This window comes from Esox lucius, chromosome 17 (genome assembly GCF_011004845.1).
Source record: "Esox lucius isolate fEsoLuc1 chromosome 17, fEsoLuc1.pri, whole genome shotgun sequence".
Classification (NCBI taxonomy): Eukaryota; Metazoa; Chordata; class Actinopteri; order Esociformes; family Esocidae; genus Esox; species Esox lucius.
In genome coordinates this window covers 15339676-15359314 of record NC_047585.1, presented here as the reverse complement: position 1 = coordinate 15359314, position 19639 = coordinate 15339676, and the positions used below count along the sequence as shown (strand labels likewise).

The following is a 19639-nucleotide window of genomic DNA, read 5'->3' as shown; positions in this document are numbered from 1 at the left end:
GATAACGTAACGTTTGAAACATGTTTATAGGCTATATTGTGTCACTTTACATGTGCCCAGTTTCAAAACACTGTAGTTAAGGCACAAATGAAGATTTCACATTTTCTTCAGAAATATATGGGTACACATCAATAATTCATAATTCCAAAAATAGATGGAGCAATTTAGGATTCTGGCTTTAAAATTATGCACATGCAAATATTATGAGGGAATATATCAAGCCAGAAATGTCAACAAGCTGGCCAAAATCAGGCAAAACATATAACCTCTGAATAGACACCCTTTGAATATATGCCCTCTAAACTTGCAGCCCATCATGTGTCCATGCAAAACCTTTCATTGAGCCATTCACAATATTCTTATCCACCATTAGCACCAGTTCAATGTGCAGTTCAAGTAGAAGGGCAGAGAATCAGACTGCAGGCAGAGATGCACAGCAAAGCCTTCTAGGCTTTCTGCAGCTGTTAAGACTGACACGTACCAGGTCGCCCTCTGGTGGCTGAACCACATCAGTGCTGCTGGAGACCTTAGTCTCGTTACAGTTGACGTCAGCCTCCATTTGCTGCAGATAACACAAATGGGCACACACATGGGCACACACACACACACATGGGCACACACACACACACACACACACACACACATGGGCACACACACACACACACACACACACACACACATGGGCACACACACACACACACACAAATGGGCACACACACAGGCACACACACACACACACACACACACAAATGGGCACACACACAGGCACACACGCTACTGTATCATTTCTTACTTTGTTGTTGTTTAGCATCTCCCCAAGATGCTCAACAACAACAAAACACTTCCATTATCTATAAGACTACGCACCTATTCTATTCAATCTAGTTCTACGGTCAAGACATCTGTCACTGACATGGGGAAGATTTTCCTTGGTTTTTACTTCAAAGAGACCCTCTTCAGATCCTTGCCACAGCTTATCCTCCTGGTTAGATGAAAGGCCTACCAGAGGCATCGGTGACAATTTAATTAGGCACCTGTTGGCAAGGCACAGCTTCATGCTCTGTCTCAGGGGGACTGAATGCAACTCCTTCGTGCATTAATCAGTCTGGTTCATTTCCTGTCAATAACTGATTTTATAACATCAATGATCTGTATTCAGACCTGCCGTGTAGGCGGGAATGTGTGGCTCCTGTGTTCCCTTGTTTAAACATAGTCAAAAATAATTGTTAGATAGCCATGACATACTGTATGATTTGGTTGGCTAGTTTTTAACATATCCATCCAGGTGTTGTAAGATCTGTCAGGTGTCAGCAACCTCTGAATGAAGGAACTTGGCCAATGTAAATAAATCTCTGGAAAACCTCCCACTCGCTGGATGACAGATTTTCTTGTGGTGTTTTCATTCACTGGGGTTTTTCAATACATTTATTAATTTATAAGTGTTATTTTACTAATTTGATTCTATCGAGAGAGTGTTGGGGATGTTAAAGACCAATAAAAGAAATCCAAATAAGTGCCTATTTGTTTCTGTTCTGGACTGGTTTGACCGGTATTTTTATGTACACAGGCCTCTGTGAATAGCGCAACATTAATTCCCACCGCGGTGAAGGCTGTTTTGTAGCACTGTCTGTTTTAGGATGTGAAATTTGATAACTAATTTGCTTTGGGAGTGACACACTAAATGTTTGACCTACCCAGAGAAAGGCTTTTTCACCTACGCAGAAGATGCATCGATCAATAGTTCCATGCCATCGAATGTGTTATTGACTGACAAAACGCAGTAACATTATGTGGTTAGCTGATATATGAACTACCTATCCATCAGTGAGGTATCAGCCACATCTCAGCTGAGGAATGCAACTAAAAGGATGTATAGCGTCTGCGGTTGATTGCAACAGGGCATTATGGGGTTTGTTCACCTCCACAGACAACATATGCACCAACCAAAGTTTGACTGCGATGACTATTTGACATTGTGAAATCACAGATGTTTATAAATACATTTGCCAATTTGACCACATTTCTGCCTCCATCGCAGTTTCCCAATGTCCAATTCACAGTTAAGTCATTGTCTAATGACAACAACATCAAGAACTAATCCTGTGCCAAGGCCTCCTGCTTCTTATCACGATACTGGGAAGAGTTTGCCGGCCATAGACGCCGGAGTAGAACACATTTCCCTGCCAACAACCCGGGCTTTACGTATGCACAAGCACAGACCGCTGATCGGTTGCACTGTAGACAATGCCTGTTCGCAAAGGACTTGGCTGCAGCATGACGAATATAGGGTTGGACTGATGTAATGTACCTGCTCTGACATGATGTGGGTGCTTGTGACCTCTGACCCGTTGGTGTGCGTCTCCTTCTTGGAATCGGCCCTCTTCAGCAGCTGGGCAGTGCTGACAGCACTGGCGTCTTTCCTGGCGACAGGAGGCTGCAGCAGGGGAAACAGACCATAGAGTAAGACTAAATTCAAGCTATTGTTCTCTAACCTCTTAAAATATCTCCTGACCACACACTCCCAAGCAATGTTTTAAAAAGTTACAATATGTCGTTCTAATATGTGTGGAGCTTAGAAAGCTTTTGGGTTTGCCAAATCACTTGTGACATAGAAATCACTTTCTCTCGACATAGGACTTCTAAGAGTACTGTATTCTACCTGGGTCGTTAAGTTCTGATTGCTGATTGGCTAAAAGCTGTGTTGTATTATTACCATGGGCTTGTAAATGCCGATTATACCTGGACTGCAGTGGTCAGTATCAGAAGTGGTCCAAGGAAGGAAAAGCGGTGAACCAAGGAGCATCCTTGATGCACATGGGGAGCGAAGGCTGGCCCGTGTGGTCCGATCCAACAGACAAGATACTGTAGCTGAAATTGCTGAAAAAGTTGATGCTGGTAGTGATAGAAAGGTGTCAGGCTGATTGGCCATAACATTATGACCACCTGCCTAATATTGTGTAGGTCCTCCTTTTGCATGGACTCCACTAGACCTCTGTAGGTGTGCTATGGTAACTGGCACCAAGATGTTAGCAGCCGATCCTTTAAGTCCTGTAAGTGGCAAGGTGGGGCCTCCATAGATTGGATTGTCCAGCACATCCCACAGATGATCGTTTGGATTGAGATCTGGGGAATTTGGAGGTCAAATCAACAGCTTGAACTTGTTGTTGTGTTCCTCAAATATTCCTTAACCATTTTTGCTTTGTGGCAGGGTGCATTATCCTGCTGAAAGATGCCAATGCCATCAGGGAATACCATTGCCATGAAAGGGTGCACATGGTCTGTAACAGTGCTCAGGTAGATGGTATGTGTCAAAATAACATCCACATGAATGACAGGACCCAATGTTTCCCAGAAGAACATTGCCCAAAGCATCACACTGTCTCTGCCAGCTTGCCTCCTTCCCATAGTGCATCCTGGTGCCATGGATTCTCCAGGTAAACGATGTACACACACCCGGCCATCCAAGTGATGTAAAATAAAACGTGATTCATCAGACCAGGCCACCTTCTTCCATTGCTCCGTGGTCCAGTTCTGATGCTCACGTGCCCATTGTAGGCACTTTCGGCAGTGGTACAGGGGTCAGCATGGGCACCCTGACTGGTATGCGGCTACGCAGCCCCATACACAACAAACCGTGATGCACTGTGTGTTATGACACCTTTCTATCAGTACCAGCATTAACTTTTTCAGCAATTTGAGCTACAGTATCAAAGGTGGTCCAAGGAAGGAAAAGCGGTTAACTGGCAATGAGGTCAACATGACCCCGTCGCCAGTGAACCGCTTTTCCTTCCTTGGACCACTTTTGATAGGTACTGACCACTGCAGACCGGGAACACCCCACAAGGGCTGCAGTTTTGGACATGCCATCCCAATTTGGCTCTTGTCAAAGTTACTCAGATCCTTACGCTTGCCCCTTTTTCCTGCTTCTAACACATCAACTTTGAAGACAGAATGTTTACTTGCCGCCTAATATATCCCACCCACTGACAGGTGCCATGATAATGATATTATGAGTGTTATTCATTTCACCGGTCATAATGTTATGGCTGATCAGTGTATATTGCCAAAATACTAGAACTAAGCACTGTGTCCCAGCATGCCACGATTTGTCAAGCTTAAGAACCTCTTGTACATAACATACCAACCTTAAGGGTTCCTAAATGTATTTTCTAACTGTATTTTGTGCCCATCTCTGAATACAATACATTTCCTATTCAAAGATTTGAATACTGTTGCAAATATGACCATACTACAATTGCATTGCAGATGTTACAAACAGAACATTTAGTAAAGCGAGCATATTTGACAATGGATGGAAAAATACAATGAAATTGTACAATAATGCAGAAAAAATAAAAATAATAATAATACATACAGTGGGGAGAACAAGTATTTGATACACTGCCGATTTTGCAGATTTTCCTACTTACAAAGCATGTAGAGGTCTGTAATTTTTATCATAGGTACACTTCAACTGTGAGAGACGGAATCTAAAAGAGAAATCCAAATTTTTAAATAATTAATTTGCATTTTATTGCACGACACAAGTATTTGATCACCTACCAACCAGTAAGAATTCCGGCTCTCACAGAACTGTTAGTTTTTCTGTTCTCCACTCATTACCTGTATTAACTGCACCTGTTTGAACTCATTACCTGTATAAAAGACACCTGTCCACACACTCAATCAAACAGACTCCAACCTCTCCACAATGGCCAAGACCAGAGAGCTGTGTAAGGACATCAGGGATACAATTGTAGACCTGCACAAGGCTGGGATGGGCTACAGGATAATAAGCAAGCAGCTTGGTGAGAAGGCAACAACTGTTGGCGCAATTATTAGAAAATGGAAGAAGTTCAAGATGACGGTCAATCTCCCTCGGTCTGGGGCTCCATGCAAGATCTCACCTCATGGGGCATCAATGATCATGAGGAAGGTGAGGGATCAGCCCAGAACTACACGGCAGGACCTGGTCAATGACCTGAAGAGAGCTGGGACCACAGTCTCAAAGAAAACCATTAGTAAAACACTGCGCCGTCATGGATTAAAATCCTGCAGTGCACGCAAAGTCCCCCTGCTCAAGCGCATGTCCAGGCCCGTCTGAAGTTTGCCAATGACCATCTGGATGATCCAGATGAGGAATGGGAGAAGGTCATGTGGTCTGATGAAACAAAAATAATGGACAGGGGTCAGCATGGGCAACCTGACTGGTCTGCAGCTCAACAACCCCATACGCTGCATAGTCGCAGACTATGTAGCGTATGGGCTAAAATCCACTCGCCGTGTTTGGAGGAAGAAGGATGAGTACAACCCCAAGAACACCATCCTAACCGTGAAGCATGGAGGTGGAAACATCATTCTTTGCAGATGCTTTTCTGCAAAGGGGATAGGATGACTGCACCGTATTGAGGGGAGGATGGATGGGGCCATGTATCACGAGATCTTGGCCAACAACCTCCTTCCCTCAGTAAGAGCACTGAAGATGGGTCGTGGCTGGGTCTTCCAGCATGACAGAAACCCGAAACACACAGCCAGGGCAACTAAGGAGTGGCTCCGTAAGAAGCATCTCAAGGCCCTGGAGTGGCCTAGCCAGTCTCCAGACCTGAATCCAATAGAAATCCTTTGGAGGGAGCTGAAAGTCCGTATTGCCCAGTGTCTGCCCCGAAACCTGAAGAAAGTCCGGAGAAGGTCTGTATGGAGGGGTGGGCCAAAATCCCTGCTGCAGCGTGTGCAAACCTGGTCAAGAACTACAGGAAACGTATGATCTCTGTAATTGCAAACAAAGGTTTCTGTACCAAATATTAAGTTCTGCTTTTCTTACGTATCAAATACTTATGTCATGCAATAAAATGCAAATGAATTACTTAAAAATCATACAATGTGATTTTCTGGATTTTTGTCACATCACTCACAGTTGAAGAGTACCTATGATAAAAATGACAGACTTCTACATGCTTTGTAAGTGGGAAAACCTGCAAAATCGGCAGTGTATCAAATACTTGTTCTCCCCACTGCATATATAAAACAATATTAAAAACATGATGGAAAAATATATTGAAAAAAATTATGAATGATAAATGGAAACAAACATCCGGTGAAAATAATCCAAACGGTAGGTGAAAATGGTCCAGTAGAGGGGATGACGTCAGTCAGGGCAGGCGTGTGGGGGGGTGGGTTCATGGGACGGGGTAAGAAAGGTCTACCTCGTGGTGGGCCCGTTCCTCATGGTGCACAGGGGGCCTCTCCTCTACAGGCGACATGTCATAGGAGCCCATGAGACGGGCCGAATAGAACCTGGACGTCTCCTCAAAGTCCTCCCTGCCCACCTCGGGCATCCTCTCCCCCTGTTCCCCCAGCTCAGACATGCCCTTGGAGTACTCCTCTACGCCCGAGTGCAGGTCCATGATGACGGTGAAGTCCGCCTCGGCCTCTAGGCTGGACGTGGAGCTGACCGTCATGCTGGAACACTTCCTCTCGATTCCCAGGTGGGTCTCTTTTGGGCAGCCCGTGTCGTGCTCGTGGTCCTCCAAGGCCGAGCCCGGCCGAGGCCTCCTTTCCCAGGGTTCCGTCTGGGTGAGAGAGGGGGTGGGGTGTTACACAAAGATGGCCGCCGCACCTGTCACAACAGTGGAGCAGGTCTGGCGGTGGCTCAGTGCGGGCGGTGGTCATGGTAACGACGATGACGAGGACGATGACATGACAGTGGTTACATTATCTCCCGTATTCACGTATTCCTGAAAGTATTCACGCCAACACTATCATTTGATGATTTGTTGATGAAAACCTATCACACTCTTTTCCAGGCATGCAGTTCGCTACATCGTATAGGCTTACATGAAGCAGAGGGGATATGAATAGCCTTACAGACTGGAAAGTCTATCAAATATGCTGGAGGACGAACGCTTGTGGTACGGTCGGGTTCAGCCTGCTTCCCAGATGGCAGAGTTAGCCATGGGTGACAGTGAGGGAGATCGGGAGCTCGAGACAGAATGGTGTGGAATGGTAAAATGGTCAGGCGTGTGGTGAAATTCAAAATGTAAAGTGACCTTGGCATCATCTACTGTGTCTTCATAAATGGCAGGAGCGGAGAGAGGCTCCTGCAGGAGGAAGAGCAGAGGTAGAGGCAGAGCAACCAGTGGTTAGTCAGAGCTGAAGAGTCACACCAATATAACTAGAGGTATCGGGTCACTACCAGCAGAACGTTAGAACCGCAGAGTGGTTTTAACAGACGGCAGTTAACACTTCTATCTATTTATTTCTCCAAAAACAAGTAGACTTACTACCAGCTTGGACAACAGAAATGAACCCATCACGGGAAGCCAGTTGTCCTAGTTGGAATTAGTATGAACTGTGTGGTACAGAATGTATTACGGACAGGTTGTAAGACATGAGAGGACAGTACTGAGCAGCCATAGCAGTTTGCCAACAGCCATTGGCCAAAGACAGAATCAGAGAATACTGCAAACCACGCAGAGAGACTCTCAAAGGGCTCAAATGTTCAAATGGCCACAGACTGGGTGTTTGATTTCAGTGATAACTAAGGTATGTTTTGGAGCCCATCCTTGTTTTTGCTCACCCAGTAGCTCTACAAGAAGCACTAGTGCTCTCACATGCTGTTTGTCCATTTTTATATGTGTGAGGCATTTATTCAAGGAACTGTTTAATTATGTCTAGTTATTTAATGACAGCCAATGCAAGCTCTGTGAAATGAAGGCTACAGTCTATGTACGTAGCCTATGCATTGTGTTAAATAGCTTGTTGGATATGCACAATGCTTTTAAAGTCTAGATGGGATTTTTGCTTTGAAATCCATGTAAACATTTGATCTGGTTTCTAAATAATCAGTGCCAAATAAAATACCATAAGCGAATTTAGGTCAACACATAATTTTCAAGTTAATTGAAAAATATATTTTATTAAATGAAGCTATTTTCGGGACAATATGCACAGTGAGTTGATGTCATATTAGTATAGTATAAGATCAGTAGATTAATGGCAGATATTTGACTGATGAACATACCTGTAGCATTGAGTGCCTTAAAGGAGAAACTTACTTTGATTTATGTTAGCTGATTCCTCATTCCTCTTTAAAGTTCTCTTTTGGCCATGAGAAACTGTAATCCATGGTACAGTTTTCTTCAAAAGCAATCACTAATTATTTTTAGGCATCGTTACCTAAACATCTATTGAGGTAAAGTGTGTGCGTGTTATTTAAAAAAACAATTGGGTAGCGGGGTTAGTAGCGGATCCGGACCGTTAGAAAATAAGTATATTTCTCGCTAAAGATCCATAAGGTTATGCGCATGTGTGGCATTTGTTTATTCTCTATCTGATCTTCAGTAGGCTAGTTGCCGCTCTTCCCCCATCTTGCCTCAAAACTCCACGTTTCTCACGCGCTGCTCTGATTTGATCGACGTGATGAGGTAGCCCATGTCTTTGGTCCGCCGAGCTGCTTCATATTTCAGAACATCTGGAGATTACGAGGTATAATTAAAAACCCTGCAGCTGTTTAAACAATTATATAAAAAATCAAAGACGGCCGTTGGTGTAAGGAGAAAGGCAGCCCATTGACGGCAATGTTCTTTAAGTCAGGCAACACAATGACAAATGGCAGTAGACAGTCGAAGCCTAACGAACATGCTCACTGTCAAACTGAGAAATTGCTACAATGTGGCTACCAAGACATGTATCTCTAATGAACGGTAAAGAGTTCTGTCTGTCTAGTTGCACTCGTATCTTAAAAAGCAGTTTTTACTTCAGATGTTCACAAATAGGAAGCAGAGTTTTGGGTTACGTTATCAGGTCGATCAAATCAGATCAGAGGGCGGGAAACGCGAAGGGACGAATTCAACAGCAGAAGTTAAGTAGGAAATTGCTGGCAAGGACGAGCTGCAACTAGCCTACTGTATGTGAAGAATACATACATGGACAAGATGTGATCCACACATGCAGAAGCATCTGTAAATTATTATATACTTTGAAATACCTGTTGAAATACTTTTTTCAGAAAAAGACAGAATTTTTTGAATGGCTAAATTACATAAAAACTAACCAAGTTAGTTTCAGGTGATTTGGACCAAACAGGCTCAAACTCTGATTACTTCCGTTAATAACTGGAGGCGACTCAAGTTAGCTGAAGTTTGAGTTCCAGGAAGACTTCGTTCAGGTTGAGGAACCATCTAACATCGGTTTGGGAAAAAAAATTTCTCTTTAAACTGGTGATGATGACAGATTTTTCTAATTTCCTCATGCAGTCACTATCAATTGATCCGTAATATATGTATGAAACCATGTCTGAAGTCCATGCCTTCTTCCACATTTCAACATGGAAACAGCATGGAGGACAAGTGCTAAAAACCTCAGAGCCATGGTAATACGCAAGAGCCTTAACATCCTGAAGTCTGAAGACTTGCTAAGGGTTAGAAGGAAAGAAAATCAATGTTCAAACGTGAAAAAAGGTGGATAGAAGCCAAGAACCAGAGCATGTAATGTTTTTTACAATCACTACCAAAGCCCTGGTATGAGCTCTACAGATTTGCAAGCAGTTGTTTCAGGTTGGCTGTAAAGCATGAGAATTAGGGAGGAGGGAGGCATAGAGGAGGAGGTGGGGCTTAATGGGGAGGCCGAAAGGGGAGAGGGTCCAAACTCATAGCAAACAAAATGCATTGTTGGCTGCTTCAGCCAATGATGTGCAGCCAAAACGTGTTCTAAGTTAAACTCCACCCTCTTCTTCATATACAGGCACGTATAAGTTACATGAATGTATATTCAAGTCACTGAAAACAAGAAAATAAGAAAATGGTATTGTGCAAGTCTGTCTGAAGCTCATGCGATGCTTCTTTGCTTCCAAATGACTGAAAAGCAGATGCCAAGCAGAGTTACCGAGTGTCTCTTCTTGGCAGCGTCTAGGCCAGGCTCCCTGCTAGTATTGCGGTTGAAGTTCCGGAGTATGAGTCCAGACTCTCTGGCCTTCTGTGTTTTCACTGGAGGGGCAGGAGGAGCTGTTCTGGGGAGCGCTGAGGCTGTAGATGGAGCTGAAGCCTTAAAGCTGAGAAACTGATTACTCTCTATGGCTTCTCTGGCAGCCTGAAAGGGATCGTCACAGGCAGCACTGCTCTGTTTCTGAACAAGCTCTCCAGTTTTAGCCTCGACTCTCGCCAAGCTTTCCAGACCCCAGAAGCTTCCCTGTTCCTGAACCACCTCTTCAGTTTTAGCCTCGACTCTCGCCAAGCTTTCCAGACCCCAGAAGCTTCCCTGTTCCTGAACCACCTCTTCAGATTTAGCCTCGACTCTCGCCAAGCCTTCCTGACCCCAGAAGCTTCCCTGCTCCTGTGGGGCATCTCTGTATGTCAAGGTTGGGGAGTGACTCCGTTTTACTGGACTAACGTTGCTTGAGATGAGTGATGTAGGAAGGGTGAAAGTGGATGTGTCATTCCGGCTGAGGTCCGAGGGTCCTTCTGACCGTCTGGTCTCTCTTGTAAGAACTCCACTCTGCTCAGACTCAGTCTCCTGACTTCCTCTGTCATGTTCATCTTTGCACGCTAAGCTCTTCAACCTTTCAGGTTTGAGAGGCACGATCCTAGTGATTTCTGCCTGACTGCTGCCTGAGAGTCTTTGAAAAGAAGTTCTCGGACCCCTGACCTCTGACATAAGACATTCCATGTCTTCCCCCCCAGAGTTACTAGTTTTTCTCTCGTGTGTCTTGACCTCTCTCAGTTTGACCTCTGCCACCTGGTCTCCATCTTCAGTCACACTCCTTTCTCTGAGATGAAATGTTTTAACCTGTTCTCTAACCTGCTCTGCTAATCTATCACGTTTTGTTTCCCCGGGACCATTGACAGAGCCAAGCCCGTCGTCTGTTGGCTGGACCTCAGCAATGAAGCTCTTAGTCTGTTCCCATGCATCACACCTTGGATGCTCATAAACAGCACTTCTCCAAATCTTATCATCTTGTCCAATATTGTCCTTCTCGTTATCTTCATACAATGAGTCAGACTCCACTTTCTCCTTCCATTGTATCTCTTGTGATCTCTCCACTCGTCTCATCAGGGGACTCATCTCTGGTGACCTCTCGTCATCTCTCATCAGTGGACTCATCACCCAACACGGGTCTTCTGGCTCATCTTTTGTTGGACTGTCGTCGGGCTGATCTGTTAGTCCTGCATCTGTCTTCTCCGTAGGACCTTCCTCCCAATCTGATCCCTCCTTGTCTTCTTCACTGTTTGAGGCATCGCCCTCCTGCTCGTAGATGAACTCCGTGGACATTCCCAGGTTTAAACTATTCGGTCTCTTCTTTTTTCTAGGTCTGTTGAGTGGAAGATCCTTCACAGAGTCTCGGAATGGGACTGGGACTGGGACTGGGGCTGACACGGGGGCCGGGAATATGTCATTCACTGCCCCAGAGTCTTCACCACGAGACACATTGCAATGTGAATCAACTTCAAAAGATTCAGCCGTTTCAGCTAATTCCACCACAAACCGCCTGTCACTAGTCAGCTGTGGTTCGGAAAATTTCTCACAGGCTTCCCTTGAGACTTTGGGCGAAGGAAAGCTATCAATATCGGTTCTCATTTCTTGCCCATCCTCCCCTGTAACCTCGATATGAATCATCTTGGCTTCTTGTATCTCCTTTTCCAATTCTTTCTTTCTTCCCCGAGAAGAATCAAAGAACAATGGCGGAGGCGAAGTGGAAGCTTTGCTCTGTTCCTCTGCCTTCCAGTCATGATCCTGTTGATAAGTGTGTTGTTTCTCAATCAATACCCACTCCTCAGAGCCCTACATGTTGATATAAATTAAACACAGTTAGAGGTGCCAACTGAATTGGGACAAAAGTTAACAGCTACAGTCCAGAAAAGGGTCTTATGGTACAAATAGAACCTCTACAGTCTTCACAATATATGTATTTGGTAAGTGCTCATAGATGAATAATTTCTGCTTCAATCGAATATCAAAATGTGTACATTTACGGACATATGTACACTCACCTAAAGGATTATTAGGAACACCTGTTCAATTTCTCATTAATGCAATTATCTCCAAACGGAATGTCAGAATGGGAAAGAAAGGTGATTTAAGCAATTTTGAGCGTGGCATGGTTGTTGGTGCCAGACGGGCCGGTCTGAGTATTTCACAATCTGCTCAGTTACTGGGATTTTCACTCACAACCATTTCTAGGGTTTACAAAGAATGGTGTGAAAAGGGAAAAACATCCAGTATGCGGCAGTCCTGTGGGCGAAAATGCCTTGTTGATGCTAGAGGTCAGAGGAGAATGGGCCCACAGATTCAAGCTGATAGAAGAGCAACTTTGACTGAAATAACCACTCATTACAACCGAGGTATGCAGCAAAGCATTTGTGAAGCCACAACACGCACAACCTTGAGGCGGATGGGCTACAACAGCAGAAGACCTCACCAGGTACCACTCATCTCCACTACAAAGAGGAAAAAAGGGGCTACAATTTGAGGTCACCAAAATTGGACAGTTGAAGACTGGAAGAATGTTGCCTGGTCTGATGAGTCTCGATTTCTGTTGAGACATTCAGATGGTAGAGTCAGAATTTGGCGTAAACAGAATGAGAACATGGATCCATCATGCCTTGTTACCACTGTGCAGGCTGGTGGTGGTGGTGTAATGGTGTGGGGGATGATTTCTTGGCACACTTTAGGCCCCTTAGTGCCAATTAGGCATTGTTTAAATGCCACGGCCTACCTGAACATTGTTTCTGACCATGTCCATCCCTTTATGACCACCATGTACCCATCCTCTGATGGCTACTCCCAGCAGGATAATGCACCATGTCACAAAGTTCGAATAATTTCAAATTGGTTTCTTGAACATGACAATGAGTTCACTGTACTGAAATGGCCCCCACAGTCACCAGATCTCAACCCAATAGAGCATCTTTGGGATGTGGTGGAACGGGAGCTTCGTGCCCTGGATGTGCATCCCACAAATCTCCATCAACTGCAAGATGCTATCCTATCAATATGGGCTAACATTTCTAAAGAATGCTTTCAGCACCTTGTTGAATCAATGCCACGTAGAATTAAGGCAGTTCTGAAGGCGAAAGGGGGTCAAACACAGTATTAGTATGGTGTTCCTAATAATCCTTTGGGTGAGAGTATATGTTGGTAATTGCTTTTCTTTAAGATTTTCTTAGACCCAATGGCCGCTGCATAACAGCTTAAAACAATAGGCAAAGGAGGCACGAGAGATAAAGTATCTGAGTGTGCAGTAGGCACATACAATGGTACCAGATTTCATTACAGATAAATGGCCAACTACAATACAGTCTGTATTTTCTAGTAATAACAGAAGAGAAGAAGAGGAAGTGAAGAGCAACCTCTGGGGAAGTCACCACAGTCTTCTGGATGAAGCCTTCTACAGAGAGGCTGTTTACTAGGTCCTTGCCCCCCACCTGATAGGGAGCCGAAGGTTACCCACCAGGAGAGGAGAGGAGCAGAGGGGGGAAAGAGAGGGAGGAGAACAGCTATTAGATGAACCCTAACTCTGTCACTTTCGGTGAAAAGGATAGAGACCAACTATTGGAAATATCATGCAGAAAGGGAAAAAGGCATAAGGAAAGAGAAGGGTAGAAAGGAGAACATATACTGATTATATGGACTAGTGAAGAGCATCGCTCCTAAATCCAAGTTTTAACTGAATCTGGGTGTGACCAAGTAAAGACGCATCTAGAATAAAATTATGAGATTATCGCCAACAAGCAACATGGGCCTGGTTAGTTTTTACATGCGTACTGCAGCTGCTAAATCTGCATCAGTCAATTGAGTATGTATTTGCAATGCAAAAATAACATTTGCAGCTATATCAAATGCTGTGATTTCCTCTGAATAGATTTTAAATTCTAAATTCCTGGAAAAGGACTGCGTTGACTGAGCTACATTGGAAAATACTAATTTACTTACATAAAAGTAAAATTTTTAAAAGTTCAATCACAAAGAGAAAGTGATCAAAGCGGCAGCGGCTTTTGTGTTCTGACACAAAGGTAATCTTTTTACCTGTCAGGCACCACGGTGAGTAGATGCTAGAGATAGCTTTCAAGTAAAGATTTCAAGTTATTGCAGAATCACGTTTCTATCCTCTTTATATGAAACTGAATTACAGCCCTCCCCCCAAAAAACACAGCTAATAATGAATGAATGCTGGACAGTTTTTCAATTTTTTACAATTCAATTACTCCTTCGATCTATTTAGCAGAACTATCACACTATCCAGGTGACTGGATATTTATTATCTTCAATAAATTACCACCTTTAATAACTTCCAACAAATATTACTGTCTTCAGACGTTATAGTAAAGAATATCCGACCCCGTGTCATCACCACCCATATCCCACACTCACAGCCTTCTTCTCCGGCGTGCCACCTGGGGACGTTCCTGAAAGCCGCTTCTCACGGTTCATCAGCTTGCTGTTGGGTTCCCTTAGGGCTCTCTTCAGCTCATTGATACTGGCCTGGTGCTTCAATAAGACATCCTCTGATTTATCCAAAAACTGGATTTACCCAAGTAAGGGAGGACATAGAGAGAAAATGAGAGAGGAGGAAAAGAAAAGATAGTGGGGAGAAGAGAGACATGTTAGAATGACATCTATATAAATTAGCTTGGCAGTGATCACGCTATTGCATTACATTAAATCGCATTATGACTTGATATGCATGGATGAGCGAAACGTGATCAGAAGTAATACATCCCCTGAAGAAATGTGTGTATAAGGAAGAGACACAAACAACCACTACAATAACGTATTTTAATACAGGGATCAAGAGCTTTGTTTGTGGGCCGTGATGGTGGTTACATGGCCTTTCTGTTCAGTAGTCCGTGAATTGATAAATATGGCATTTGGGATGCTTACAAAGACCATGCAAACTGGATGATTTTCATCCAACTATTTGGATTGGTTATTTAAATCAAAACAAACGTTATTAAAATAACTGCGTGTGATAATGTTTTCTTAGTGTTGGCTAGTTCCCTGCTGCCAAGTATGACATCTTATTAACTAGTGTAGCTGCATATTCAAAAAACTTAAAATAGAGGAAACTGAGCTTTGTGCATAAGTCCTATGATAATTCAGAAAAACTGAAGGGCTCCATTCCATTTAATGCAAATAGTGCCATGATATTTCCAGGATGTTTTGATAGTGACCACTTGTTCAGATTATGGGTGACAAAAAACTAGGACAGAACCAGGGATGAAGTCAATTCTATCTGAAATCCTGTCAATTACCAAACCGATTTCGACTACAGAGAAAATTTCAAGTCCAGTATGAACAGACAGGAATAGACACGGAAGTGACTCCAACTCTGGACAGATCAGCGCAGTGAGCGGTACCTCCTTGTGTCGAGGGGTTGTCTCATGGTCCAACTGAGTGGCAGAGTTGGGACAGGGACAGGGTGGGGTTAGGGTGGATGCAGAGACAAAAAGGAAAAGCGGAGATGGTGAGTCAGGGAGGCAGGTAGACAGGCAGATAGACTGAACAGTCCTGACTGGACACCACCAGCAGTAGCAGCACACAGACAAAATCACACACAAAGACAGACCAGGGACACGCCCACACACAAAATCCCACACGAAGACAGACCAGGGACATGCCCACACACAAAATCCCACACGAAGACAGACCAGGGACACGCCCACACACAAAATCCCACACAAAGACAGACCAGGGACACGCCCACACACAAAATCCCACACAAAGACAGACCAGGGACACGCCCACACACAAAATCACACACAAAGACAGACCAGGGACACGCCCACACACAAAATCCCACACAAAGACAGACCAGGGACACGCCCACACACATAATCCCACACGAAGACAGACCAGGGAAACGCCCACACACAAAATCCCACACGAAGACAGACCAGGGACATGCCCACACACAAAATTCCACACAAAGACAGACCAGGGACATGCCCACACACAAAATCCCACACAAAGACAGACCAGGGACACGCCCACACACAAAATCCCACACAAAGACAGACCAGGGACACGCCCACACACAAAATCCCACACAAAGACAGACCAGGGACATGCCCACACACAAAATCACACACAAAGACAGATCAGGGACATGCCCACACGCAGAGACACACACACACACCCACACAGCCATGCAGGCTGAGTTTAGATTGTTACATCGAGCTGAGCTTTAATCAGGCACTTGCTCTGACGGTTGTGGAATTTAGTCATCATGTATATTTGATTTTGAGTGCATGCTAAAAACTAAAAGGCAAAATATGGCTGTAGAAAAACCATAATCAAATATTGCATCTCCCACGATTAGCATCAAAACGAAGGCTGCACAGCTTCGATGTAATACTTTGGGTGCCCATAAATGGAAAATGATGTAGCGGATTATGCATTGGGGCCAATTACTGCTAGTTCAACAGTACAGTGTTGGAGTAAGTTGCTGGACCAAACACGAGTAGGCAAAGAGCCCTCTTACAGACCGAGAAAAAGACAAACAGGCAGGCCACCAGACACTAAATACCTCCTGTATATTGTCAAGCGGGGACCCAGCATCCTCCTTTTGCCAGCAAGGGTTAAAGAGAAAAATCATATTAGTGAATGACAGGGAGAGTGTTAGAGAGAACCACAGCAGGGAAGGTTAGCTTGGCTTGGCATTGTGAAAAAGAAGTGAAGGTTGCATTCAGCAGTTAGTGGGGCAGGGCTGGTGAACCATACTGGTAAGCCTATAAGCCATAGAGTAGCAGAGAGGGAGCAGAGTTAGTTCTGACAAATCTTTAGTCATTAAAACCCCAGCAGGGAATGTCCCAGGGACCCGGAATGTTCCATTGTGGCACCAGCACCCCCCCCCCCTGCAGTGACTGCTATTGGCACTGTGGTAGACAGGTTCACTCTGAGCGCTTTATCCAGCTTCTATAAAGGGATGCAAACTTTTGAGAGTCAAAATGGGTGACAATTTGCTTTTGCACAGAAGCATGCAAACATTTGTTGTTGCGTGCCAGGAAATGTGCTTATTTTCTGTGTATTAATTTCACAATACCAACATTTTACTAATGATACCTAACCATCTATAACCAACACACCTGTTTCCAGTTTTGATGTGTTCTGCGCATGACACAAGCCTTTCGTGGAATGTAACTTCACACAGTCTCCTCAATAACAGAACAGGCTAGTTTCAAACCATTCAGATTGTCTCATACATTCTCAAAAGCCTGTCTGTGATTGGGCCATATTTATATCTGCATGTCGTTGTGGCAGTAAATGGGAAAACATTGTTGTGTTTTCAGATAACCTGACACATATTCTCCCTGCCTCTCACACCCTGTCACACACCCTACTCCCTTTCCCACGCTATCACGTCCGCCCACATACACACACAGCTCCTCCTCACTCATCACAGGCCTCTCTCCCACACACAACATGCATCCAGGTTGACACCTCTATTTTTTACAAACAAGAACAGCTTAGAATAACCAATTGGACACAGAGTATGAGCACGCTTTATTGGGATTTGCTAGCACGGCATAACCTATAAATCCCTTGTCCATTCTTTGTGTGCTCTCCAGATGTATGCATGGCTTACAGTACAATATTTGAGTGAATAGTGTACCTAGCTGATAGCTAAATAGCAAAACTGAATCTTGTTTGCTATCAAGCAAAAATACAAATGTCTCATTAGTCATGTAAAATGGCCTACACAATTCACGTGGATGTCCTATTTTGTGATCAAAACTGTGATTATTGCCAGAAAGTGTCAAGTTTGCAGCCCTGCTGTCATGCAGCCTAACGAATGTTAGAGGAGTTGGCTAAAGAACTTACAGATCTGTCAACCACGCTGGTTTGGTCATTTACACTCAAACAAATCGGACAACTGTGCTATAGTAAATCACATAGCCACCCTCTCAAACCTTCCTCTCATCCTCTACAGTAAATCACATCCCCTCGAGTACCTTGATCTCTTTCTTCTTGCTGGGGCTGGTGACACTGTCCTCCTCCTGGGCCCGGTCTTCCTCCAGATCATGTCCTTCATCCTGACCCTCATTATGGTCCTCCTGCTCCAGACTAGGAGGTTCCAGTTCTGTATCCAGTTCATCCCCAGAGGGGCTGTACAGGTGGGGCTGTTGGCTGACGCTGCGCTGGGACAGACCGTCCTGGTTCTCACACATGGCTGACACTGGCCGGGAGAACTCTGCTGGTTTGACACAATGGTACCGTTTTATTACACAGATTTAGTCCGGCATTAGAAATGGCTGCATGTCAATCACAGGACACTCTCAGATGTCGTACTATCTCTCCACTTCTGACTACTGCCATTGTGGAACACCACCTTGGAACTGACCTCCATCCAGACTGCGGGACAGCAGGTACCTCTTGCTGGTGGAGCGTTCAAAGTGCGGCGCCGGACGATCTATCAGCGAGCTGGCTTGCCGAGTCTGAGCCTGGGTCCGTCCGCTGTAGCGGAACTTAGATCCCATCACCAGGAAACCCTTGGGAGGAGGCTCTGGAGACACTAACCTGTAGTTGGGCGAGTTCACAAACTGTGAGTAATTCGTCAGGCCTAATTCAGGAGACTTCATGGCAGAGATGTAAGATTAAAGAACATGTTTGTTGGCCAACACTGTTATTCCTTAAACAAAACAAAGGAAAGAAATTGTTTTCACAGCGACGCGATGGAGAAAAAACTAGAGCATGAGACCCAGTGCTGAATGAAGTAAATGGCATTATAAAATGCAGAGAACACTGGACTCTGTTCTCAGCACAGAGGTAGGGCTTGTGTGTACCAACAGCTCCTGCTTGAAAACATTGCTTTACACTCTGTGGTTCCCTGTTCCCTGTAGAGTGATCTCCTTGAAGCCTGAGGCAGCCGGGCAGAGAAACAGCAGAGACATGAGCCACAATGTGAGGAGGAAGAGACGAGACACAGGAAAACCCCCTGAGCCTTTCCAGCACTGGACGTTGTGGGGCACAACACTACAGTGGATGTTGCCCACAGGGAGAGAGCTCTGATCAAAGTCCTGTTCTAATGAGTCCTGTGTCTCACGCGGTCCCCTGGGAGCCCCAAAGAACCATCCTGATGTCAGCAGCTCACGCTATGTTTTCGCCACGCGGGATGTGAGCTGGTGAGATCGGGGTGGTTCTATGAAGCGAGTCCTCAGTAGCTCAGTTGGTATAGCCTGGCACTGGAAACGCTAGGACGACGGGACGGCCTATGCATAAGCGAACAGTGTATGAATGCACGACTGAGTGGAATGTACATACGTAGGAATGCACTGCACATCCTGTCTGATAACCGTGCTTGTGTTTGATAAACCCAGTCAGCAGTAATATACAGAAAACATTGGGCTGAAATGACGATGACTGGCAGCCCTCCCTGTGAGGGTTTCCACCTTTTCTAAAGGTGAACATTTTCACTCTTTATGTGCTGCAGGTGATCCCACAAAGTGGACGTACGTTGATCTGTTCCAGAGACAATTGGAGAACAATAAAGAGAACAAGCGCAGCGGCTGGGGTGGGTAACTGTAATGTATTGTGAAAATGTCGGGCATTCCTTTGTTCATGACTATACGTCACTTTGCATAAGAGCTCCAGCTAAATGGAATATATTGGATTATATATAATATCATATACTGCATTAGATTATATA

The 19639-nt window shown here is 44.7% G+C and overlaps 1 protein-coding gene across 8 annotated transcripts in view; it reads right to left on the bottom strand.

Moving 5' to 3' along the window:
* LOC105017386 (band 4.1-like protein 1) overlaps positions 1 to 19639 on the bottom strand; it is a 71779-nt gene that overhangs the window by 3234 nt on the left and 48906 nt on the right. Inside the window, exons 11-21 of one of the 8 annotated variants that reach the window (XM_010881959.5) lie at positions 18335 to 18510; positions 17946 to 18187; positions 16520 to 16555; positions 15351 to 15383; positions 14365 to 14514; positions 13344 to 13418; positions 9883 to 11775; positions 7047 to 7097; positions 6204 to 6569; positions 2309 to 2434; positions 482 to 562 (exon numbers count right to left, since the gene is read on the bottom strand). In XM_010881959.5, coding sequence (XP_010880261.4) covers positions 482 to 562; positions 2309 to 2434; positions 6204 to 6569; positions 7047 to 7097; positions 9883 to 11775; positions 13344 to 13418; positions 14365 to 14514; positions 15351 to 15383; positions 16520 to 16555; positions 17946 to 18187; positions 18335 to 18510 — 3229 coding nt within the window. The remainder of the gene's footprint in view (positions 1 to 481; positions 563 to 2308; positions 2435 to 6203; positions 6570 to 7046; positions 7098 to 9882; positions 11776 to 13343; positions 13419 to 14364; positions 14515 to 15350; positions 15384 to 16519; positions 16556 to 17945; positions 18188 to 18334; positions 18511 to 19639) is intronic. The other 7 variants (XM_010881961.5, XM_020055499.3, XM_020055498.3 and 4 more) reach the window with 7 other exon arrangements.